Source organism: Paramormyrops kingsleyae, chromosome 14 (genome assembly GCF_048594095.1).
Source record: "Paramormyrops kingsleyae isolate MSU_618 chromosome 14, PKINGS_0.4, whole genome shotgun sequence".
Classification (NCBI taxonomy): domain Eukaryota; kingdom Metazoa; phylum Chordata; class Actinopteri; order Osteoglossiformes; family Mormyridae; genus Paramormyrops; species Paramormyrops kingsleyae.
The window spans coordinates 16,826,020-16,851,874 of record NC_132810.1 but is presented as its reverse complement, the minus strand read 5'-3'; the positions used below and the strand labels follow the sequence as shown (position 1 = coordinate 16,851,874).

General features: G+C 47.9%; 1 protein-coding gene across 1 annotated transcript; it reads left to right on the top strand.

Annotated features, from left to right (window-relative positions):
* The first annotated feature begins 105 nt into the window (after positions 1-105).
* Positions 106-9,418, top strand: wdr43 (WD repeat domain 43). The gene is made up of 18 exons (XM_023793412.2): positions 106-384; positions 1,442-1,576; positions 2,865-2,986; positions 3,383-3,503; positions 3,636-3,754; positions 3,937-4,033; positions 4,112-4,176; positions 4,317-4,494; positions 4,694-4,780; positions 4,941-5,066; positions 5,163-5,312; positions 5,659-5,745; positions 6,032-6,063; positions 6,157-6,220; positions 6,787-6,900; positions 7,017-7,086; positions 8,675-8,733; positions 8,871-9,418. The coding sequence occupies exons 1-18, from the start codon at positions 178-180 to the stop codon at positions 9,015-9,017; spliced, it is 1,980 nt and encodes a 659-aa protein (XP_023649180.1). The 5' UTR covers positions 106-177; the 3' UTR covers positions 9,018-9,418.
* Positions 9,419-25,855: the final 16,437 nt, after the last annotated feature.

The window sequence follows — 25,855 nt, the reverse complement described above, 5'->3', positions numbered from 1 at the left end:
TAACCTATAAGGATCCCCGTGATTCAAAACCAGGTTCGTGATTCGCCATCTTGGCCTAACAGTAGCCAATCGTTATAAAGGGGGTCCTGCGAGCCAGTGCGCATGCGCCCAGGGTGATAACACGTGTTCCTCGGCTGGAGGGTGTCCCCCGAACACGCAGACTCGGATCTCTGCGCGATGGCGGCCGACGGAGGCAGTCTTCTGCGAGCGCTGCCGTGCGCGTTTTCGCCGAAATCGCACGAGTACCTGGCTTTGTGTGCGCAGGATGGCAGGCTGCGCATCTGGGACACTGACAGCAAAGCGCTGCACCGCGAATACATCCCTTCGGCCCACTTGAGCGCGACATGTACATGCATTTCTTGGGGACCATGCCGCACGGCCAAGGTACGTAGCGAAGCAGCGCTGTTCCGATTGCCTAAATGGATAGAGGGCCTGCTCGGCAGATCGCTGCTGTTAGACTGTTACAAGATCTCTGAACGATGCCTAAACCGCTGTTGTGTCGAAAATTGAAATCATGAGCAGTTATGCGTGCATTTTTCAGGACTTGCCTAAAGTACGCGCGTCTCATGGGTTTTATGTGTCGTGGGTCCCGTTAGCTAGCTTAGCCTGTTAGCTCCGCTGCTGGTCCTACGTCAAGGCGCACATGTCTCCCGCACATGGCCATTCTCACATGTGAGCACCTGTAATCCGTACTTTCTGGCCCATCTTTGTGAATTTCGTCGTTATCGTGCCCAGTAAATGCCATCGTATGTGGCAGCTTTGCTTTTTCTGCGTTGATCTCGGATACTTTATCGGTTAAAGCTCACTTTCATTGTTCCGTTCACCGCTTACTTGGTTGTTTTCTTGCAAGGGGAGAAGTTTTCCGGTGATCTGTTTTATGGCTGGCATGCACAGACAGTCTGTTTGAACGTGTGAAGAACATTTTAAATTGTTCCGGCTTTTCCACTCATCTTTATTATATAATGTATCTTTGTTTTAAAGTTAGACCGTGGTACAGTAGTACTTGATACTCTGTTGCCTGATGAGTCTCCGGCCCCCTTTCGTTCACACGCGTCTATTTCTCGATGATTACATGGCGGAAGGTACGAAAATCCTACCAGCCAGTGTTAAGTGTCAGTCGGCACAGGGTGGTGTCTTGTCAGGTAGGTCTGTGTGTTCATTTATAAACTACACAAGGGCGGGCTTATAAAATTTAAAAAATGTTAGTGATGCGCAATTTATTAGTTTTATTATGTGAAATGATCTGAAATGTTTTATTACGTACTCTGTGATATCTGACGTCATTGCGCATCAGTGTAGCATCCCCCTTCATTTTGCCTTTATGAAGCACTTTGCAAGTTTTTTTTAGTATCTGACCTTCACTTTATCATTTTTGTATTATGAAATTCTGATTGTATGCTAAGTTTTTTGTTTTTAATGTTAATGCCCCTTTGTGTGACAGGAGGGTCCCCAGAGGAAGAAAAGGAAATCGGAGGCGCCGCAGGCAGCAGAAAAGGCAGACCTGCTGGCGCTGGGCACGGCGGCCGGGAGCATCCTAATCTACAGCGCGATGAAGGGGGAGCTGCACTGTACTCTGGTACGAGGATGCGGTGGTGTGGGAAAGCAGCGCTGAATCGTGGGGGCCCTGACCAGTCTGTGGGTTTTAGTTAGCAGCTGGTGGATTTTATCTAGGGACTGAAATGGGAGACCTTATTCCCCACACACTGTTGCTGGGCATCCCTTCCGTAAATGAGTATTTGGAACGTTCCACGCCTTGCTGTTTTTCAGTAGACCTCCTTAAATATTTGAGCTGTGCACTCAGTTGGTCTGCATGTAACATGTGAGTGATCCCACAACAGCACCATCAGGACCTGGTCCAGAACCAAATCACTAAGGCTGTGTCTGAAATTACCCCACACGTCCCGATTCTGCCGAGTTAAACGTGTCCCTGGATCAACAAGGGACTGTTGATCCAAATTGTTTTCTGTTAATTACAAAGTGGCACCGATTTCCAAATGACGTGTTTTATTGTGTATGCAATGTAAAGGCACATCTTTATTTATTAAATCAAAATTATAAATATTTATTTAAGTGATTATAAGGCTTGAGCTGGCAGCTTCCTGTCATAGGCACAGAGGTTTAGTCTGCTGAGACACAGCTCAATGGCCTTGAGTTTGAAGATGAGGAAAAAATGGTGCGTTCGATTATTTCTCTCCAAGTCGGAACTAGGATGAAAACGTCACGATACGTCACGAAAAACATCACTTCCCGTCGGAAACACGCCCCTTTTATGACGTTGAAGTCGGATAAGATTTTGTTGCCCGAGTTGCCCTTGTGACGTAATTTCAACATGGCGACTTGGTTTGTTTGTAGTTTATTTACTGTTCGAAAAAAGAATATCGCTATGAATGTACTAAAATATTTTATAAAGCTTTTAATGTGGTTTGACTAGTTCGTGTTTCTTGTTTGTCTCTCGGAAAAATCTAAATTTCTCCATTTTCTTCATTTGGAAAACTCCAAATCTGCTAAAATATAAAGCAACAACACACAGCAACGTGTTCATGGAGGCAGCCATGTTTGTTCCGAGATGTGGGTAGCTCGAACGGGAGATTGTCGGACGTGATGTCACTCAACTCGGAATTTCCGAGTTCCGAGAGAAAAACGAACGCACCAAAAACAGACAACTGTGATGTCATACAGTGAAGACTGTGATTGGTTAATCCAATGAAACACAAGCCCCTCCCTTGTTGACCCAGGGACACATTGAACTTGGCAAAATTAGGGCGTCCGTGTGACTCATGCAGGCATGTCGCAGTCTTCCACCTGACTCCTGACTTGCACATTAGTAATGTGGGGGAGGCATCTCTGCCTGGCCTGTGTTCCAGGATGGGGGGCACAGCGGACAGGTGAACAGCGTGCGGTGGCACCCCCAGGATGCACTCTTGTACAGCGGCTCTGAGGACTCGTACGTCGCGGAGTGGGACCTGCAGACGGGGAAGACGCGCTGGTAAGAACCCGGCAAACTGCGGTCCATCCAACGCAGTGTTTCCCAGTCCGGTCCTCAGGGGGCTCCCAGCCGGTCCGTGTTTGTGCTCCCTCTCCGCTTCCAGTGCTGATGTGCCAGGTATTCAGTGTTCATACCTGGCTGGGAGCTAAGTGTGAGCAAAAATGTGGACTGGCGGAGGGCCCCCAAGGACTGGTCTGAGAAACAATGATCTAAACCAGAACGCAGTCCAGTCCTTACACTGGGAGCAGAGGTTGAGATCGTTGAGTGTCCATCTAACTGCATGTGAAAGCACCCTTTGTGTGTGTCTCCTACCTGGAATGTCTGCTGTGGGTCTGTTCACTCATTCCTGCCCCTCCCTACTTGACTGTCTCATACCCCCCCCCCCCCCCCCCCCAGTAAGTGGAAAGCGGACCGAGGCCCGGTGAGCTGTGTGTGTGTGAGTCCAGACGGGAATCTCCTCCTCTCTGCGGGGCAGACCATTAAGATGTGGGACCTGGAGACCAAGGAGGTGTATCGTGTGAGTACAGTACCTGCTTGGGTCTGCCTGAGGCCGGCTTTAGTGTCCTCTGGACCTCTCGTGTCGATCGCAGATTTTAGGATGACGTTGAAGGTTTTTCCGTTAATGGCTCCCATCTCTCGGGCCTTTCAGAGGTTCACGGGCCACTTGACAGCCGTGTCGACTCTGTGCTTTGCCACGACGCGGCCTCCCGACAGCGACAGCCTCTACTTCCTGTCTGGGGCGGCCAGCGACAGGGTCCTCAGTGTTTGGTGAGTGAGACATGCAGACCCTTAAGCCCCAATTGCTCCAGGGACCAACCTGACCTGGTTTTCTTAGTTGTACGTCACTTTGGGTAAAAGCGTCTCCCAAAAAAATAATAAAGTAAATGTAACCAGGCCTGAATTCTTGGTGCGGGTCGAGCTGAACTCTGCCCCCCCCCCCCCACCCCCAGGCAGGTGCGCTCGGATGGAAAGGACAAGAATGCGGTGCTGTCCTTCACCTTGACGGAGGAGCCGCGGCACGTGGACCTCGTCGCCAGCGACGACAAGGTGAGCACCTCCCCCAATGCCTGTCCGTCTGGCCATCTGTCCTGCATGCATTGACGTCTCCCCTCGTCCCCCCCCCAGGCGGTCCGGGTGGCCGTCGTCTGTCAGGATGGACAGCTACACGTCTTTGAGCACTTTCTCAACGGGTGAGTATTTGTCGCCATGACGATGTGCTCTCCGCGGGGCTCGACGTCAGCTGGGTGACATTTCAGGATTTTTTTTCGTCTGTGTACCATGTACTTTTTACACTGTTTACTGTCTCGTCTTCTCTCTCCTCACCCCCCAGGCCCTGTAAGAAGCCCCTGGCGCCCTCTTGCTCGGTGCAGGTGTCGAGCCCCGGCGGACGGCCGGGTGAGGACGACACCCCGCTTCCGGTGCCCCTGCTGGCGGTGGCTCAGTGCTCAGGCCAGCAGGACCTGCTTCTGGCCTACGGGAACCACCTTCAGCCTGTGGTGGAGAAAGTGGTGAGCTTGGGTTGCGGGTGTGGGGGTGGGTGTTTCTGGGGTTTAGGGGGTCTGCATTTTATATAAATACCTCATTGAATGCAGATGTACTGGCAACATTATGAAATGGATGTCAAAAATGTAGTTAACTGAATATAGATCAAATTTACTGTTTACCCATAATGCAGTGGGTAATGGATCCTGCTTTATTGTTCCACAGACAGTGAATACTGCAGAGAGACACGTTTGCTTGGTGCGGGATGTCCGGACGACCCTGTCGCTCTCCATAGAAACCGCCGTTTCCAAGGTAACGTACAGAAGCATCGTTCCTGCTTTTTAGAGGACCGGCGACATCCGGTGGGAGCTGGTGCACAATACCGTCCCCTCGGTCCCCCAGCTGAATAAAATGTTATAGATGTAATCATTCGTAAGCAAGAGGCTAATAAAATACTCACCATTTTTCTCAGGTGAAAACTCCTATTGTCAACACCAGTGGCAAAGTGCTGGTCCCTGGACTTCCTGGCCACCGTGCACCAGTGAAAACTGCCCAAGGGGTAACGGAGAAGAGAAAACAAGGTTCCGGTACCAAAGAGGTAAACTTGTGCCGCGGTGAATCGTCATTGGCTCCTGTACAATGTAGAAGCTGATAATTACGCCATGCCGTCATCGTCTTGACGTCTTCTTCCCAGATGTCGATTGAAGAGCGGCTCGGGGAAATCGACCTGTCCACTGCGTCTGGGGGACAGAAGGGCCCTAAGGGGGCGCCGTCTCTGCAGACTGACAGTTATGCAGTGCTGTTAGTCCAGGGGCTAGAGAGCAAGGATCCCACCATCCTCAATGTGAGTCGCTCCGCCGGCCTCCCTGCGTCTGCTCACACCTTCCAATACTCGAACTCAAAAGCAGACGGTACTTCTTCCTCCGGGGTCCTCTGTCTGGATTTTTCTTCCTTTTCATGGCTCCCTAAGGCTTGTCCTTCCTTTCGGACAGCCCTGGTTCTCTTGCTGCAATCACGCAAATTCTATGTCTCTTCTTCATCAGAAGTATGAGTGAAATGTCAATTATTCTGCCCACTAAGTGCCACTGCAGTGCTCCCCCTGTCACCTGCGGGGTTATTCACGTTCTCCGCTCTCACCGGTTTGTGGTGTAGAGTCAGAGATTACATTTTTTTTTTTCTTCGTTGTGTAGAAAGTTTTCCTGACCAAGAAAGATGGGCTGATAAAGAAGACCATTGCCCGCTTGCCCATTCCCTCTGTCCTGCCTTTGGTTGAGGAGGTGAGTCATGTGACCGGCGTTTTACTGCCGAATGTTTGGGCGGCCTGGTGGCAAACCCACCATACGTGTGATCAGCAGCAGCCCCGGCTTGCCGTTCGGGTTCGAGTGTCCCAGAGAGCTGCTTTGGCAGCATGGCCAGCTCTGTGGCCTCATTTCATGCGTCATTAGCTGGGTGTGCTTTCTCCACGTCTTAAATGGTGAATTTAAATTTGTCAAATGTGGGTTGAGAAATGTTTGCTCGCATGCTGATTTATACATATTCCACTTTTTTTGTGTTCTTCCTCAGCTCACCAAGAGGATACAAAGCCATCCGTACACGTGAGTTAGCGCCACACACTGGCACAGACAAGCAACTGCACAAAGCTGTAAACGCTGTTAAAAACTAATGAGCCTTTTCTCCTCTCCCGACAGGGCCGTGCTGATGGTCCGGTGGCTGAAGGCTGTTCTCATTCAGCACATGTCGTACCTGTCGACGGTGAGTTGCAAGTGGCTTTGCGGGTTTACATGAGGAAGTTCCTGTTTCACAGCTAGAGGAGGACACTGGCTATCACTGAAGGCACTGCTAGGGCCCTTTTCCACTGGCATACAAGAACCGACCCACACCTGAGAGACTAGTTCCAGTGTGGTTCCGGCTCGCTTCGGTTTTCCACTGCAGAAGGCTTGGCTCTGGGTTTAGAGAGCAGCAGTGACAAAAAAACAAAGTGCTTATTTACTGTTCACACGGTGTAGGTCATGATTTACTGTGTGCTAATTTCCTAGGGAACGAATGAGAATCGTTGTTGTTTTAGCATCAAATGCTAGCAGAATTAGCATTACGAATCCATTTCATTCAGCTGTTCTATAATACTTTTTTAAGCAGGAGGTTGGAAATTTCAGTTTGGCTGCGCGCCCGGGTACAGTTTGGGTGTCTAGAGGGCGCTGTTGGCCTGGGTCACCTGCTTCACCAGGCCGATCTCAGCTGTCCAGGTGCTTTACTTGTATTACGCTCTCATGTGATTTATGTCTTGATATATTATGGCCATTTCATTTCCCCCTTTGCAGTTACCAGACATAGTATCCCAGTTGGGAGTCTTGTACCATGTGATTGAGAGCAGAGTCAAGACGTTCCACAAGCTGACCAGACTTCACGGCAAACTGTATCTGTTAATGACACAGGTTTGTTTAAGAAATAAGCATTTCTTAAATTCAGCATTTTTTTTTTAACCAAAATTTTGCCAAATCCTGTCCACTTTGAAGTGCACCTAATAGCTTTTAAACCTCCTGTTCATTAGGTGGCAGCAAGTGACCAAGTGCATACTGTCAAAGAGCTCGAGCACAGAGCCAAGCTGGTCTACGAGGATGGTGAGCAAACTGCTTTTTGGTGGTGTGCGGCTCTGCATATAAACTAGAGGTTGGAGACAGGCCAGTTCTTACCACCTGCTTTGCAATTTAATATATGTACTTTTTTATAAACATGCACCTAGATTATGGCAAAGTGTCGCTGTCTTAACATGCAGGTGTAGGCCGTGACCCTCTCAAATGGGCTGTGCTCTTAATGTAAATTTGTCAGCATTGAAATGAGGAGGTGACATTGTGGGGCTCACAGGTCCCTCCAAATGAGCGTCATTATCAAACCAGCATAAGAAGCCGGTCTGCTCTCCCCACCTGACCCTCTGGTGGCAGCCTGTCCCACATTCGCCGTCCTGAGGCGACAGGTCCCAAGCCCCCCAGATTCCCTCACCCAGCCAGGAACCTCACACATTCATGAGCACAGCAGCACTTTTCAGAATTACCCTGATGTCCACTGCAGGACTGAGGCTGCAGTTGCTAGGAAACCAGTCTCTGGCAGCCAGCATGTGAAAGGTCCATTTCATTCGTGTCAGAGCAGCTGTCTGTCAAGCTCTGACGGTGATATTTAACGTGAAACTCCTACCGGGACTCTGACGCTAAACAGGTCGCCTTGGAAAAGCTGCGATTTAACCCGTCTGGAATCCCGCTGGGAATATTATGGCAGGCTGCTGTCGAGTCTGTTAAATATTAGGTTTTCAAACTCTATGCTGGACGGCCGTCTGTCAGGGTGCGGGGGCTGCTTATGCTGGGGAGCCCGGACTGCGTCGGGACCAAGTGCGGTTCTGTTGCTGAAACTCCGTCTGAGCCAATGAAGGGGAAAGTGATGAGTTGTCATTGACACACAGTGCCCAACAACGAAATGTGTCCCCTGCATTTAACCCATATGTGACATCATGACATAGCAGGGGGCAGCTAATTCAGCCCCCAGGGAGCAGTGCCTGGGGGTGGTACCTTGCTCAGGGTACCTCAGTGGTACTTTTCTGTCTGTGGATTCATACCAGCAATCTTTCGATTACAAGTGCACGTCCCTAACCGTCAGGCCACTACTGCCACCTATAATGGCACCATCTCCCATTTTAATGGGCCGAGTGGACACACTGAGGCAGCCCCCCCTCTCTCGTTCATGTGGTGTGGGCGGTGTGAAGCTCTTCTACTGTTAAAAACATCTCCAGCTGATAGTTCTACCTGTGGCAAGCCTTAGACCAACGCTTCTCAACCAAGGCCACAGGGACGAACAGACGGTCCATGTTTTTGCGGCAATCAATCAAGAAGACCGAATACCTGGTACAGGTAGCAAAAATGGTACCTGGGGGGGGGGGGGGGAGCAAAAATGTGGAGTGTCCTGGCGGATTGGGTTAGACAGAATTATGATTGGCGCGTGCTGCTTCAGGGTCTGCCCGTAGCTGTTTAAAGACTATGCGAGCACGTTCTATCAAGTACGGATGAGTATGCGGATGCAAATGCCTTTTCCCCTGGGCCTCCACATTCAAATGGGGTTGACTGAAAGTCAGCCTTATTTAGAGGGTGGTAATTGTATTCTGCTTAGTTTTTCCACGGCTTTGAGATGTATTGTCTTTACCAGGCGTGTTTTGTTCTGCAGAGTCTTCTGAGGAAGATGAGGCTTCGGGAGATGAAGGGCTTCCAGATGAAGACTCTGATGTGAGTCAAGGATCCCGCCATTTGCATCAAAAAGCTAAAGGCAGAGTTCGCGCAAATGTGGCTGAATAATTTAGATTATATGACGTCTGATGTTCGTGCAGCTTTTGGGACTTAACAAGATCCCTTATCCTTTGTAGAACTGGGAGGAGGATGAACGCATGAGTGAGACGGCAGAGAGGAGCGAGGATGAGGAGGAGGCGGCGGCAGATGAAGAGATGAACGTGGAATCGAAAGTGAACGGAGATTCCGACCTGGATCCAGAAAATGAGAGTGAAGAAGAATAAGCAAACAGGATGCAGGGTGGGGGAAAGACCCAGAGGATTTATGCGTTTTGTTTTGATTTAATTTTAAATGTTTTATACAAATTCAAGGAAAGCTGTCATCATAGCTGTCCATTTCTCCTGTTGGTGATACCACACTGGCCACTGGACTGAATTGATGTGGGCAGCGTACCTGCTTCAGGTCCTCCCATACTGTGGGGGGCGCACTGACACCTTCCCAAGCTCCCACCCTGGCTGGTTCTGTTCCTTTGGTATTGTGTACCACAGCCCTCCAGATTCTGTGGAACCGATCTTGCAAAGGGTGGGGGTAGATTTATAACCAATGTAAAAAAAAAAAAATAATAAAAAGTCTGTATAGGCCTCTCTTCCTGGTTGCTGCAGGATTAAATGTATTCTATACCCAGTCCATGTGAAATCTGACTGCTCTCTCACTGATGTTCAATACCTATACGGTCTTTAATGGGGTCGTTATGTTTTATGTTTATGAAATATAAAATTAGGTCATTAATCCCCGTAATTGCATGGGGTCTTGGCCAGGACTGTAAAACGGGGATTTGTATGTGGGTGCAGAAGTGGCTGAGTTGTCCTCATTTAACGCGAGTACTGAACAGCCCCCGCAATTTTCTAAACTTTTGTAAAGGCGCTGGTATAAGAAAACGGAGTATTTAAAGATGTAAGACAAGTCGCTTTTTATTGTTTATCTGGACCTCCACGCGTTCTCTCCACACGGCTGAGGTTCGTGTGCGCCCGAATGCAAACGTGTAAGTTGTATATCAGCCCCGTTTCATTTTTTTTTTAAATCATGCTGGCTTCCCATGATTCCAAGACATTTACATGTAAAATAGCATATTCGGTGATTTTTATGTGGAAACTGTCATCGATTTTTTTTTTTTAAACTTCATAAATGAAAATCGCACTTTAAAGGAAACTCGGTAATATTGCATCGTCCCTTGGTTTCACGTTACAGCTGTATAACAAGCTAAACTAAAAACGAATAATGAGTCACTGCGGGAAGTAGCGTAGTTATATTTTACATGTTCACCAAACAAAAATCCTGCAACTTAAGTGTGACTTAATAAAAATGCAGGAACACTTAGCAAGTCGTTATGACGCCCCGGACCCAGTAAACTAATGAAGGCGTAAAACCCCAAAGACTAAGAGTGCAGTATTAAATTATAATGGTACATGATAGGCAATCGGAGCAGCCCTTAGACAAATCCCCGGACACTGAAGAAAACATAATATATATAAGCAATTAGCTAGAAAATAGACTTAATAAGAGGACTCACCGAAGCGTGACTTCTCTGTGAGAGCTGGGCATGGATGTTACATCAGAGCAGGTGGGTGGTAGAGGTGGAGTGGGGGGGATCAAGCGATTCCGTTACCCGTCCTGAGTATGACGTCATCCAGATAATAAGCCTGAATGCTGTGATGGCATCGTCCCGCCGTCACGGCCTTGAAACGTGATGAGATAACAAAGGCGTGACACAGCTTATTTTTCTTGTTACCCGTATTAAAACCGGACCCGAACCTCCAGAGCATTATGGGATAGATTTGAAGCGATGCTCTAGTTGGGCAAATAGGCGCAAACACGGTCCCTACAAGCCACCAGATAAGGGCTGTCTTACTCCACCGAGAGGCTGCTTAACCTTCTCATCGAGGCCTTTCGCTTCTCTTTGCATAAAAGCATAACGGCACACTTCACACTACAGATGTCAAATTGATGCTTAAAGCGCCTCTCCCAGCCGAGTGTTAACTAACTAAAAAGTGAATTTAAACGGATCAAATGACCCGATGTGGAGATGATGTCGGACAGGATTGCAGATGATAATTAGATATTTAATGTGCGCACAATAATGACCGGCTGACATGCAAGCTGTGATGTTTAAAGTTACTGCTGTTTTCACGCAAATCTTTTTATGTGAGCGCTGATGTTTCATTTATTTAATTTCTTTGGGGACTGATACCATTCGCTAGAGAATTTCTAACAGATGGGGTCTCTACGGATGTGTGTTAGTTTTTGCACAATTGAAACATTTGAACTGATGATTGTTTTCCACATTTTAAAAATTAATTATAAATCACTGATTTTTTTTTTAAGAGAAGCTGATTGATGTTATTGGTTTCTGGATGTGACTTAACTGGGACGATGGAGTTTTTAAGTAATTGCTATGCAAATCAGTGGTAGAAGACAATCTCTAAAACCCATAGATCTGAAATTAATTTGTTAAATATAGGCTTAATTGCAATCCGGGAAGGAATCCAGCTTTTTCCTGGACGAACGCAAAAACCAAAACACTGTTATTTAAACGATAATGTTGAAACAGCTGATATACATACAAACATACAAACAAGTCGGAATATTCTTCATATGTAAAGCAAGTTAACTGGCGACTAAAGCGGCATATATTGTGGAACGAAAGGAAAATGTTGAGAATTTGGATCCCTCTAGTGGAGATAAAACAATGAGATTAGCAATTCCGTTTGGGTTTGCTGCTTAAGTTCGCATATAGCAATAATTACAAGAAAGTTTAAAAAGTAACGAGGATTAAATATGTAACACGGGAAAACAAATAGAAAAGAAATGCGTGTTTAAAATGCTAGTCAATTGCCCCGTGGCTGTTTCCCTGTGTTTAATAGGCCTACTATTAATTAGCGAAGTTTCCATTTATGGTGTTTCATCCAGTGACAAAATGGGAAATTGTACTATTTGCAGGGTAACACTTTATTTCTTTTTTATTTAATGCTCATTGTGCTTATTAGCCAGTAGTAGCAGAATAAGCAAAAAACGCTGCAGCATGAACATGCCTCGTTTCAAACGCCAATGAATAAGTATTTAAACAATTCTGACATAAATTCTTTAATCACCTCTGAATTAAAACTTTTCTTAATTTTTCTTAAGTAGTGTAACTAATTGGTGGGTAGTGAGGTTTTTTTTAATGGGGAAGGAGTACAATTTTGTGAGAAGGGTGGGTATCCACACGTAAAATGAACTCGCGTTATGACTCCTGCTTATGACTCGCGTTATCGCGGCACGTGCGCAGTTCAGGTAGATGCGCTGTCAGCCTTCTGTATGCGTCTCCCTCACCCAGAAACCAGTGCTGCTTCCAAAGGACTATGTGTTGCGCCCCCAAAAACATTTGTATTATTCTACAAGGGTCATTCGTTTATTTGTATGAGTCGAAGCCCACGTGTCCTTCTTGGCCAGCTTTACCCCCCGTGCACGTCGAACTCAAGTATCCATGTTAATTTGTACAAGCGGTGCGTCTTTATTACGCGGCATGGATGCCATGTGGCAGAGCTGATTGTGTGCTGTGTCCGCTTCGTGCTCACCAACCAGCGGGCAGCGGTGCTGTGCGGTACTTGCCGTGAGTCGCAGTCCAGCAGGGATCTCTGTGAATGAATAACAATTCCTATTTTGGAGGACACACACAGCCCTACATACATAAATAAATAAATCGGCTGCTACCGCGTACCTGACAAACACTCGTGTTCGGAATTGTTGACTGTCCAAAGTTGCAATGCTTCATGATCTTATTGCTACTATCATTTAAATTCTAAATCAAGTGGGCAAGGGCTCAAATTATTCACTGGATTTTTTGTGGTTTTCTTTGCTTTCTTTTTTGCACTGGAGAAGGTGATGAACATTCAAAACAAGACATTGGCACCCACTGCCGAGAAACTCCGTAATATGTTAGGCGGACGCTCCTGCATGGAAGCGTCATAGTGCGTGGGACTACAACACTGGCCTTCCTAATTTAATGACTATCCGGGTATTGTGATGAAGACTTGTGAGTCACCGATAATGGATGATACACTTCCCGTTTCTGGATAAATAGTCTGAGCAATACTCAGCTGGGACGATGAGGCGGTATAGAGCCAGCAGGGAATATTGAACTGTTTTGTTACTTTTTAACTTTTTGATTCTGATTGCCAGTCCGTGTAGACATTGTGACTAAAGACAGATAGCATTTGACTGAAACGCGGGCCTCTATTTTTTTCCCCCAATAAAGACAAATTGATTTCATCAGCAGAAGGCAGTAGAGAGCAAACCAGCCCATTGCTTGCAGATGTTAGAAAAGCCACTAGGTGTCTCTATTGTCAAGTGTTACCGTCGAAATTTTCCCGTAGTGATTCTCGGGTCTCGGTGACCCCTTGCAGTTGTTTGGAGAAGCGTGATGCTGGTTATGCAAGCAGTGTAAGGTGCGTTTATTTATTGCGTGATGCCTGTTATGCAATCATGTGACAACTGAAGCAAGATTTTGAAAACATTCCCGGATCTGGTAGCCATATATTGTGTGAACAGATTTTTTTTCTCAAAATGAGCATAAAGAAAAACTGCTATTCAGAAAGAAATTGGCACCGTGGCCCTAATCACTTGAAATATCTAACATGAGAAACATTTGTAAGACATGACCCACAGTTAATACGGGCCTTTATCTTAAGTCCTTGGGAGCCTCACGTCAAAAGATTTTTGTTATGAGAACGAAGACTTAATCCATCAATATTCATTCGTATAGATTGAGGCTGACATGTAGAGTCCAGACGCAACGCCGATGTTATTTTTAAACACATGCCATCTTTGTATCTTGTGATAAAATTATCGGGCTTAGAAAACCGCCTTTGTGCTGGCACATGTAATTAGATACGAACCGTTTACTCCGACTAAAAATCGAGGTGAATCAATTTTCCATTTTCTTAAGGCTTCAAAGCAATCTGCCGACAAGCTAATGACAGCAGACGACGCAGGACAGGAGTCATTCATCAAAGCATCTTCAAACCTCTCTCGCTGCGCTCGTTAGCCTCCACAAAATGACTGAAATATAGCAGAAAATCTCACACTCAGTCAAATCACAAAGTTTTGCTTAAAAATAATTATAGCAATATCTTGGCGCCTGGATTTTGTAGGGCAACGCCAACCCACTCAGTTTTACTAAAAAAAATCGGATCTGTCACCAGCTGTAGAAGACGGACAGAGCATGTATTATAAAATATTTCTGTACTGTATAGGTGGCTAAATTTTAATATTTCCACTGGGGGTCCAGGAAGTCTTATGATGTCAGGTAATTTCTTTAATCAATTGTGATGAAAGAAACGGAATTTTACTTGTTACTGTTGTGACTTGTTAAGGTAAAAAAAAATGTGCAAAGGGATTTTCCGGAAGTTAGAATGAATTTTTTTGCTCAAACATGACACTATTTTGGAAATCATAACTTTATTTTAGTACTTGCTGGCAATGCATGTTCTCCATTGGGGAAAGGGGGGCAGATTTGGCCGGGTCGTACCACCACACGGGACCGCCGGTGTCCGGCCTCTGGAAACCCGTGTGCGGTAGTGCGGAGACGGCCGGCTTTCAGGTCAGTTTTCCTGGAGGGTACAGGATATTCCCCGCTGGACTGGCTGTACCACTGGCCAGAGTTTAAGTGACAGCCGCTGAAATACTATGACGGCATCTTTGCGGTGATGCTGATCTTGGCTTAATCTCAATGCGTTTATCGATCCTGTGCGCGTTTACGCTGCCTTGGGGCTGTGAGGGACCACAGGTTTCACGGGTACTTCTGGTGGCTCTAAACTAGTCACTGTTGGCACGGCGAGGGACAGGGGATCCCTTAGCATTAAGACCCACCGGGGCAGGAGGGCGCGGGAAAGCTGATTGATTCCGGCAATTAAAGCTGCGCCGCGGGCTGCTGCCGCTGCCTAAACACGGATCTTTCCTGTAACGTTTTCAGCAGGTGATTGTCTTTGTCACTTTCTAACAGCCCTTTGTTCCGCGTATTATTGGAGGGAGAAAACGCAAAAATTGCTGAAAGTAATACCGCAATCTTACTGTCACAGAGGTGCGAACGTACTTATCTTTAATGGCTCTGACAGGATTAGGCTAAGTGTGATTAAACTCCCTAGAGGAGCTCTGGTTTGATTCCTCCCGCTGGAGTAATTGCGCGGTATTTGGTGGGAGGGGTGATGGTGGTGCTGGCGGTGGTGTCGGAGGGTGATGCAAGCTACAGTGACTCATGGATTCAGCCGTCTTACTTATTTTCAGCCGCATCTGTATAGTTCTCTTTTGGGGAAACGCTTGACTCGAGCTGTCCGTGTCAGGAACGTAAAAATAATAATAATAAAAAAAAATCTCCTGCTTTGCACTCAGTCCTTTAAGACATAAGGCAGATGCGAGCTAGACACGGATTTATTTAGCCTCCCCCTGAAAGGGCGGGATTGCTGCAGCTCCTGTGAATATTCCGGAGATGCGAAGTTCAGACGCGCTGCTTTGATCTCACCCTGAAGAAACTGCTGACTTGAAGGCAGTTGCCCTGCAATGTCGTCTTGCCGAGCCCACTGCTCCTGCCGCCGACTCGCATGCTCGGAAAACCGATTTTTATGTATCCTGTGATTTCGGGGGGCCGAGCGGCAGATAATTAAACACACAAGCTGAGGTCGCACAAATGGTACAGCAGATGTTTTGAAATCTAAAAGGCAAGAAGGGTGTTGATTTTATCTATCGTCAGCTCGGTCTGTGCGGTGCTGAGCTGTGTCACCAAAGCTGCCTCATGTTGATATCGCAGCTTCCTATTATATCACCCAGCCCAGGTACCGTCTTCCGCGCTTGTCAGTCTATTTCGACACTGTAGCAACTGTCAATACTACCTTTATTGATATAAGTCATGCTGTGACATTGCAAACCATAGGTAAAGTCAAAGCTACCATTCGGACAAGGACAGACATTCTTGGCAATATCTGAAACTATTGATTTTTTAGCACTTCCCTACGTTTTACTTAAGGATTGACGGATTGCTATTGAACACGTTGAGAACTTCAAATGGATTGTCTGTTGGGTTTGTATTATCTTGAATAATTTATCAGGTTTAAATTTTCGGGAGATTGTGCTGCTGGTTGACTCATTAAAACAGGTACCTATTACTTCAGCGCTCCGTTAGCGATCTACAGTACTTGCTGGATTGCTGGCTTCCCTCTCACTCACCGCTCCATAGCGCCATCTGCTGTCAGCGGGCCGCCGATAGCGCTGCGAGTGGCTCATCCAAAGCGCCCTTTGGACGAGGACTGTGCTGGTCGTCACCTCCTCCGAGAGGAGGGTGGCGGGGTACACCCATGTTGAGATTAATTGGCCATAGAAAGTTTGGTGGATATTGGGAATCTGCTATTAATTGCAGTCTGGGGAGTAGCACTTTGTATTATATCCGACTAAAAGGGGAACGTGGCCTGACAGTAAATCCAAGGCACCCCAGGGACAGAGTAACTCTGCCGCTCCTGTCACGACCTGCTGACTCTGTCGGGATTTATCCTGTTTTAAGCGCTGGGGTCCGTGTGTCTGTGGCGATCGCTTAACAGGTACACAGTGTCAGCTATGCTTAGGCTGCGGCTCCCAGCCCACGTGCCCCCGTCAGCCAGCCCCCGGCTGCCCAGTGCGCTGTGATTAATGCCTGCTCCCTCTAATAAACAGAGCGTTTCATCAGCCACTCCTCTGCCTCTCGTGCCCTTAACCCGCCGCTTAATGAAGCCCCTTACTGCCGTCTCCTCCTCTTCAGCTTCGGTGAGTGAGTTGGGACGGTTTGCGCCCCCCAGTGCCGTCAGCGCTGCCGTTATTCCTGCCCCTCTTACTTCCCATCCTCCAAATTTTCTGTTTTTATTATTTTAACAGCTTTGCAGTGTTGCTATTTTCGGGCATTTTCACTGTACCTGTATCCCTCCCCCAGGACTTGTTGACTTCGGAGTAACACACACAGGATGCATACTGGTTTAACACTGCTCAAATCACGAATCCCCCCCCACCCCCACTTGACCATAACCACTCACTACACTTGCAGAATGGGGGCCCCAAAGTGACTTTTTGAATGGAACACCAAGAATAACAAGCCTGACCCTATATAGCTTTTTTGTTTTCTGGAATAGTCCTTCATCAGTGACTGGTATTTCGAATGTGTAATTAAAAATGAATTATTTATTGATAAGTAGCTGGCAATGTGATAACCCTTCATTTTGTCCCTCAAGAACTTTTTTCCTTTTATGGAGGTGGGGGGTGGAAATCGGGAACAAGAAGTGAAGGGACGAGAAATGACTTAATTTTTAATAATGTGTAAACTACCCCTGTGTCTGTCTAGTCGCCCTGAGGGAGTGCGATAAGCGGCGGTGTGTCACTCCGCTGCGGCCCGCTTGTGTCACAGACCGGCGCTCCTGGGGAGATCGACTGGAATTGTTTTGGCTAGCAAGGAGGAAATTGAGCGGAAATGATAATTGCTAATGGATATAATGCGGCGGTTAATTTTCAATTAACTTTTGAACGCAACATTCAAAGTTCTAATGAAGCCATGAAAAACAATTTGGAAAGTGGGATAAACTCGGGTGCCCGATTATTGTTCCCAGGGTCCTTGAGGAGGGATGATGTCACGCGCGTGGCGGGTGCGTCATGGCAATCGCAAGATAAGTAATTGAAGCTGCGTGGTCGAGCAAAGCAATTAGAGCTTAAAATAATATGGTGTAATTATGTGGCGGATGCGGAACACGACACTCTGCAGATCCCAGCCGGGGGGCACGGGCAGACCTCGCGAGGGAACGCACGACGCGCCCATCGCATCCTGAAGCTCAGTCACGCCAAGCCTCGCCAGTTAATTGGATATTTATGAAAGTGGTTGCCCACAGAAACTGATTATTGTTGTGCTTTGTAATGAATTATTCTTCTAGAGGTGTATTTTTCTGATGGTCGTTTTTGCTTTACGCTTGGATGTGTCCTCCAGGGTTCGCCATTGTAGTTTCCAGTATGTGATCAACTGACCTGAAGCAGAACGGGTTTGAACCAGAATTGCATTTTGATGAGGGCTGTTGTCAGTGGGGCGAGAGCAGTGAGTCTTCCCTTAGTCTCGGACAGGCCAGTCGGACCCGGGACTATATTACTTAAACCGGCCGCCGTGATGCACAGCCTCTCCCACCAAGGTCGTCTCCTGTCTCCCCCCTACCCCAGGCCCGCAGGAGATAGTAGCCCTACTGAACGGTATAGCTGCATATCAGTCTTACACCAGTGCACAGTAAACTAGAGTGGCTCCGTGGTACAGTCCCGCGGTAAAGGACAGCAGCTCTGTTGTATAGTCCCACTGTAAAGCATAGCGGCACCGCGGTCCAGTCCTGCGGTGTAGGAGAGCGGCACCACAGTACATCTCCGCGGTGAAGGGGAGAGCGGCTCCGCGGCACAGTCCTGTGAAGTGATGGGATTGTAAAACATGAGCACTGGGCTTTTTGGCTAATGGCCTTTGTTTACGGCAAGAGGGAAGCCAGTGAATTTGTGGCTAAATACACGGGGCTGTCTCAGATTGGCTCCATGTTGCTTCTCGGCAAACGAGAAGACTGTGTCTCAGGTTAGCGGTGTGGTTAATGGGTTTTTGTTGTGAAGTCTGATGCGTCCTGCGGGCCCTCGCATGCTTGCTTTATCGCGGGGATTCCTCAGTCAGGACGCCGGCAGCAACCGCTGTGAAGCAAATAGCGGGGGTTTATGGGGATGTGCCTTAGCGCCTCCCCGAGCCTCATTCCTGCCTTCATTAGTAACATAAATGCTGTATAATCCGGCAAACACTTCGATAGTTTTAAAAAGCAGGATAGGACACATTAGCATGTTTCTGCTATCTGCGTCTGTGTGTGTGTGTGTGTTGGTTTTTTTTTTTTTTTTTTTTAAAAATGGAAAAAGGTGAGTAAGCACAGCTAATGCTGGTTCCGGGAGGATGCGAACCTCGTGTCCGAAACGCATGAACCTGTAATGGCCGCTGACTTTTCTGATCGATGTTTTGGAGGGGGGCTGCGGGGTCCACCTGCTCGTCTGTGTTCGGGGCCTGTGGCTTTAATTGGGCATGGTTAATGTGTTCCCTCACATGAAGATGGGACCGGGAGGTGACAGCCAGGTCTGTTTTTTTCCGCACACTTTCAGCTTGATTACTCCGGATGCCCCCTCCTCCCCCAGCCCGGTTAATGTGCCCCCCTAAGTGCATCACCAGCCTGCACGAGGGAACAAAATGAATCATAGGCCTCTGGGCTGAGCTCTATTCGACCAGCCCCCAGCAGCCCGTGCAAGGCTTGGGTCCAAATCCTGGTCCGGCTCTGGTTCTGATCCGAATTCAGTCGCAGATCTTCTCCTCCTTAGTTTGCCAAGAAGCTGCCATCTCTCCCAGGCTATTTATAGCCCTGCAGTGAAGACCCATGCTGATCCAGCTCATTAGGGGAACTTCGAAGCCACTGACTGCTGGATTGATAAATTCGTTGCTATCGTTCATGTTTTTTTTTTTTTTTCATTTTGCTGGAACTGTTTTCCAGGGCAACATGCAAGTTGATTGAATTATTATTAGTATTCTTCTGGAAATGCAATGAAACTTTATTTGCTATTTGTACAAGTATGAGAACAGGTACATTGGGCTGTGTGTTTATTTTCTTGTGCTCTAATGCCTTGTCCACACGTACACGGATATTTTTGAAAACGGTGTTTTTCCTCCTCCGTTTAAGAAAAAATCCCCATCCACACGAACATTCTCTTCTAAAAAATTTCCATCCACATGAAACCGCTAAAATGCGCTGTCAAAAGCATGCCAAACCAACAGGTGGCATTATAGCTATAACCGTACTGCCATGTTAGCCAATCAGAAGCCTAATTGCCAGTCCTGTTAAGTTGAAAACCATGGCGCACATTCCGATGCCTGTGTTGATCAATGTAATGCGAGAGTGACTCAACATTTATCTGTACACATGTAAGAAGTCCTGTCAGCAAGGTTCGCACAAGCACTATTTCGGCTAAGTCCGCCATTGCTCAAACTCGCCTAATGTATACAGCAAACAGCGCACGCTCTGACGTTAAACAAATTGGACAACGGCACACAATCTGATGTTTCGAGCCAAAACCTCTGTTTTCCCTGTCTACATGTCGACGCTGAAAACAGTGTTTCTTAAAATCTTCACCCTGGATGAAGTTTTGCAAAAGCTCCGTTTTCAGTGACCTGAGATGCCGTTTACGTGTGGACAAAAGCCCAAGACACTTTAGAAAAAGGTACGTTTTAAAATATACCCTTGTACGTATGGACAAGGCAGAAGACGTGTGCACGCATATGATGTGAGCGTGAAGCTTGGCTCTGAGCTCGGGGTCGAGTGCCATGTTCTGCACCCCAGCGTAAATGTGGCTACTCTGCCAAACATGAGATTCGATCACAGGCATAGAAGCCAAACCTGCTGAGTCTAACAGGCCTCTGGTGTACAATGACAGAGCCCTTCGGACCGGCCACTTCTGGGCTCCAAGATCAGTTTTGCTGCTTATTGGCCTGTTGTGTGTTTTTAAATCAGTTTGAACCATTAACCAACAGAATCTCCAGCCAACAGCAGTAATGCTTGCGTGATTTGATAAAGCATTTCCTAAGTGCTGTTCCAGGCGAACACTCTTGAACCTTTCATGTGCCACCATCGATGACTTCATGATCCACTTTCCCATCGACCTGTGGCCTGTACGCTGATGAGGGTCCTCCGGTTGACCAATCAGCCGGCACCTGAGGTGAGGCATTGGCCTGTCCTCTCCGCCCCCCTTCCTGGCAGGAATATGCACACACGCTAACCCTCATGGTGCTGAATGGCTTCCTTAGGCATCTCCCATTAGCCTCTCAGGCTCTGGACAGACATCTTCTGCAATTGAGATGAGGGAGAAGAGCCTTCAAAAGACTTCTGGTGTTGCTGCGCCTGTCAAACAGTAAAACAGCAGCTGTCTCTCTCTCCGGCCCCCAACTTTATGTGTCTGTCTTGGCTGCCAGTCATTTGACAAGTATTATATCTGCATAAATCGCAGCTATCAGGTACGCAATGTTCCAGGCTTCCAGAGAACTGCAGCCGAGTGGTTTAGGGCAGGGGCAGGCGGGTAGTCGTCACTTTGGGGCCCACTGTCCTTCTTCCCAGTGTAGTGACTGCTTGTGGCCAACAGGGGGCTGCCAAACCTTCGGGGCCCCACACCAATGCGTGGTTTCAGTGGTAATAAACACTGCAGCTGGACTTAGGTAGCAGTGCATGAGTGTGAATGGAGCGTTTTTAGCCGCAGCTGAACCGTCGGAGCAGTTGGCAGGTAATGAGCCTGCGTTTGTGATGCATGGCGGTGAGTGGGGGGGGGGGGCGGCTTCCTGACCCGAGCTATCGTGCCGGTGCTCGGAAAGCAGTTCTGCTTTATGGGGGAGCGTGGCGAGGGCAGAGCCGGCTGCTTGCAGTGAAGTTCCTGTTTCCACCGAAGCAGAATGCAAAGTAGCCGAATCAATAGGAAAATAATCTATTGAGCTTTATCGGGCCAGAAGTCCCGCCCAGAACGTCGTTTGGGAAACCACGCGATCTTCAGGCACATAGGAGCGGTACGTCTCGCCTCCGGTAATGAAAACACGGAGAAACATGGCTGAGCTCGGTGCCAGGGCAAGGGGGCACATGCTTCTCAGACATGCTATTTCATGTCCCGAGTCCCTCCTGGAAGTTCCTGGGTGATTCCTGCAGTAGTGTGACAGAGAGCTGGAATCCTGGGAAGGGATTCTAATTGGCTCGTCACGTTATCTCATCCTTCACCAAAGTGCCACCCAGGGCCAAAAAAAGAATAATTAACAAGCAGCAGAGTGCTGAAGGATCTTTTTATGGGCTATCTCATTCCGTACGCCTTTAACTGGGGGTCGTGTGCTTTCTAAACGCTAAAAACGGACCGAGGGAGGTTTTCACAGTTAACGTCGAAACAGGGCCCTCAATTATGTAAAATAGATTTTTCTGGGGAATTGCTGAGATTCATCTGCACGTAAGGGGCTGCGTTTTATGAAAGTCTGTATATATTAGGGCATAATAGTGTGTGGTCCTTCTGGATAATTCTCTTCAGAGTCTATGATTATCACTGCAAAATTAAAGGTTTCTGGTTTCCTTGGCAGCTAGGGGGGGGGGGGGGCAGTGTAATCTCTGTACATCGCCTGTTATTAACTCCGAGTTTTTTCGTTGCACCAGGATTCAAAAACACCTGCTGGAATAAATTCTATGGCTTCATTTCCAAGTACATTGTGACGTGATTTCGAAAAGCAAATTATCTTTTGTCCTGATGTCCATGAAGCAGCCTGATCGTGATGCACAAAATATTATATGCTTTATTAATAGCTTTTTATTCCATTTTCCCAGAGAAGTAATTTTAGTTCCAAATTGGGATTACCTTATAGAGAGAAACCTGCTTTCCGAGAGCGTAATTCACGACAAGGCTGGGTATCTGCGGGCTGCGTTTGCTTCTGTCAGTGGGCACCTTCATAAGACGCCTCTCCTTTTGTTAATGGCGGATCTCCTCGTTGTGCTTCTAACAGCCCGGCTCAAGGTTCAAGCCTGCAAAGGAGCAGGATTTCTTTGTAACATTGGTTTTGATGTATCAGCAAACTATTCCCCCTGAGCGGCATTTGGAGGCCATGCGGTGAGCAAAAAAATCAACAAATGAAAATAAATAAGCAAGAAGGAACCAGACATTTACCAACCTTTTCAAGTTTCTGTTGAAGAGGAGCGTTTTGAGCTCCTCTGACTTTTAGGATGGCATTTTAAAAAGGTTTGCCCATAATTCCACCCCCCAGGACAGAAAAGTCTGTATACTTTGCAAAGTGATCTGAGTTGTTATGCTTTCAGATCTGCAAAAATTGTTAACCACTATGCCGCCTGCAGCCTAGATATATACCTTTATATATGTATTCTCCAGTTTGCCTCTGGGGTTTACTGACCATTTTACTCAAGCCTGATGGGTTATGTGAGATGTGAATTAGGCATCAAGCCTTTGTTGTCTTCACCACCTTTCTGAAGTGAACCCAGGAAGTCATCTTCTGGTTCAGATGCAAGGCCTGCAGCGTGTCTGTGAGGAAAGACTAGAGCAGAGGTTTGTAGTTCAGGTGTCTGTGACTGTGACTCTTTATACTCAACTGGCTGGTTGATACTGGACTTTGACTCTCTGGACCTCTGGAAAAGAGATGTAATAAAAAAAAGGGATTGTTAATGAAATTAAGGCTGTGTGTTAGACTCAGGAGTCTGAGCATCCTGGAGGGGGGCTGGAAAGACAGTGGGGTCCAAGCAACTGTTAGATTCTGATGGTGGGGGGGAGGCTATGCCCTACCCTCACACCCGTGTTGGCCCCTCCCTTTATTCCCCTGGAGGGGGAGGGGGGGCTGCCTTTTACAGAAAGATGCCCCCCCTTTTTCACAAGCCCCAGCCGGAGCGTAATCACGGTCCCCATGCAAGCCCGCCCCATCACGGCCGCATTCACTTCCAGCAATAACTCTCCCTTTTCGGTCCAATATATTGATCGCCTCCCCCTCATCGATTTCTCGCACAGGCCGTGTGTGTGACGGCTTGCTCGCTTTCCCATCCCAGGCTGCTCCACACAGGCACCAGTCCCACGTCCCGCTCCGAATGGCGGAGCTGTCCGTTTAACAGACCTCCGTCTGTGTGTCCGCTCCGGCCCTGCAGGGGGCGTGCTTCTGCTTCCAGCCGCTTGGACCCGCACTAACGTTGACATCGTCTCCCAGGGAGGATGAAAGCTGCTTCGTTTGGCTTCTTGTCTGTTTTACTTGATTTCACCGCCTCAGAGAGGTGAACCGTAAAGGTTATCGCAGCTGGGCGATGCCGTTAATGGCCGTAATCGTACCATTAATCCTGGCAGCAAAGGCTGTTTCAGGTATACACCCCCCAACCCCCCCCCGCCCCGGCAGCTGCCTCAATCCGCCTCTCTCCCTTGCAGAAAAGCTAAAGCATGGCGCTTCCAGCCCTGACTGTCGGTATTTAATGAATATTTCATGACATTAATGGTGCCCGTTGCAGCGAGATGCCGATTCAGATGAGCTGCGGCGTGAGCCCCGCTTATTCTTTGGCTAGCGGGTCGCTTAATTAACCGCAAACAAAGCTGAAGGCATCTGCTTTGCTCACAGAAGGTAAATGAGGTTTGACCCCGCAGATGCTTCGGCCCAGCAGGTGGCGCTGTGGCTAGAGATCCGGGCCAAATCCCTGAAGCGGAGCCGGCGCTGTGTCGCGTGGTAAACATCGCTCGCTCGGACTTTCCCAGCTGACGCATGCGACTGGCGGTGGATGTGCTCGCCGGGCTGATGGCCAGCCTGCCAGAGCCCGGATCGCCCCATTACCGCGACGCCGATACCGCCGTGTCATCCCCCCCGAGTGTAATGCCTTCCTCATTTTCTAATTTTCCAATACTTTCCGGAATAATTTCTCATCAGCGCCAATGAAACTTGTGATTTGGTGGCTGAAACGTTACAGCTGCGTTCGATTAAACGGCCGCCTTTGTGCTGGAGTCCCTTTAGCCTGGATGAGGCTCTGTCTGCACGTGCCAGAATCAGTCAAACAGCATCCGGAATTTTCCTTTTAATTAATTATTGGTTTTTTTTTTTTTTTTTTTTTTTTTTTTTTTCCTTGCAAACCCTCGCACTTTCGAAATCTCCCCTAAGGTCGCATCTCAGACCTGTAATTTATGTAATGCTAGTATATTATTTATGCGTTGTTTTTCAACTGTGTCATTATGTTATTTGCTCAGAAGTATCTAGAATGAATTAAATATGAAATGCGTTTGTCAGATGCCGGGTCTTTCCTTTGTGAGTTTTAATGGGGAGTGACTGAAATCACTTCATCTCCCATGAATAATGACAAGGACTCCTCAGCGGGTGTAAATGTGCTTGGAACTGTTTTCATAGCACGGATTCTGGTCCTCTTGTTTAATTCTGATGGTTCCCGTGGGCTCACCTTCCTGCCGGCTCTGCGCAGGCCCGTGTTTTTCTGCGGCGGGCCCGGAATACATCGGCCAGTCTGAGTAGATTTCCCTTGGCCAGTCTGAGTAGATTTCCCTTGGCACAGCAAATGGGTCTGGAGCCTTTTCTTTGGCTGATGTTTAACCGCGGAAATAAGTGATGCAGCCAAGCTGTTTGTTTGGGGCGCTTACCGTGAAGAATCCTCCACATGCTGAATCGTAATCCTTCTCTTAGTACCTATTTCTGTTTCTGTGTGATGATCGTACCTTTTCGTCTCCTACAATCGCCGCCCCAAATTTTCGCCAGGGCTGAGTGCCTGTGTGGATTGGCCTGTGTTCGTCATCGTGTCACACCCTGGGCTTCTCTACTGCGTAAGCGACCCGAAGCCGCGGTAGCGTGTCTGTGGACGGATGTAAATGCAGATGGGCGGAGATGATAAAATGAGGCACGGGACATTTCACAGCACCCCGCAAGGATGTGCAAAAGTGCTCCCTAAGTTATGTATTGGAGGCGTATGCTGGCACTCGTAGCTAGACAGAGAGATTTTGACCAAAAAAATCGACAGTAGTTTATATTACATCTGTGTTTTAGGAAAGAGCCCCCAACAGTGGGATTGTTTACCGCGCATGATTTCTCTGTGGGAAATCTGTTTAGGTGTAAGGGCGTTGTTGCCAGGGAAACCTGAGATCACACATCCTCTGACAGTTCTGAGCGTGCTGTGATGTGAGGAGCGGGGTTAGCGGGCTGGGGGAGGGTCTGAGCCTGAAAGCACTGCCGGGAACGTGGGGATGCTTCAGCGGTCCCTGGAGATGGTGAGTGGACCTGCCCTTCACCTGAGCTTTCCGGGGACGCAGTTGAGGAGCGGGGACTCCGCCCCCGCCCCTTCCTCTGGCCTGTTAAATTAGTTTCTGCACAGTAGCAGCACTCTCGGGGACGTGTGGCAGCACGTGATCTCAAAGTCGGGGGCTCAATCGCCATGAAGGGCTCTGTTTTGGCACCCCTAGGGAATATACTAGAAATTAAATATACCTGGAGCTATTTAAGTTTAGGTAATTTAATAAGGCAGGCGATGGTGGCGGGGGG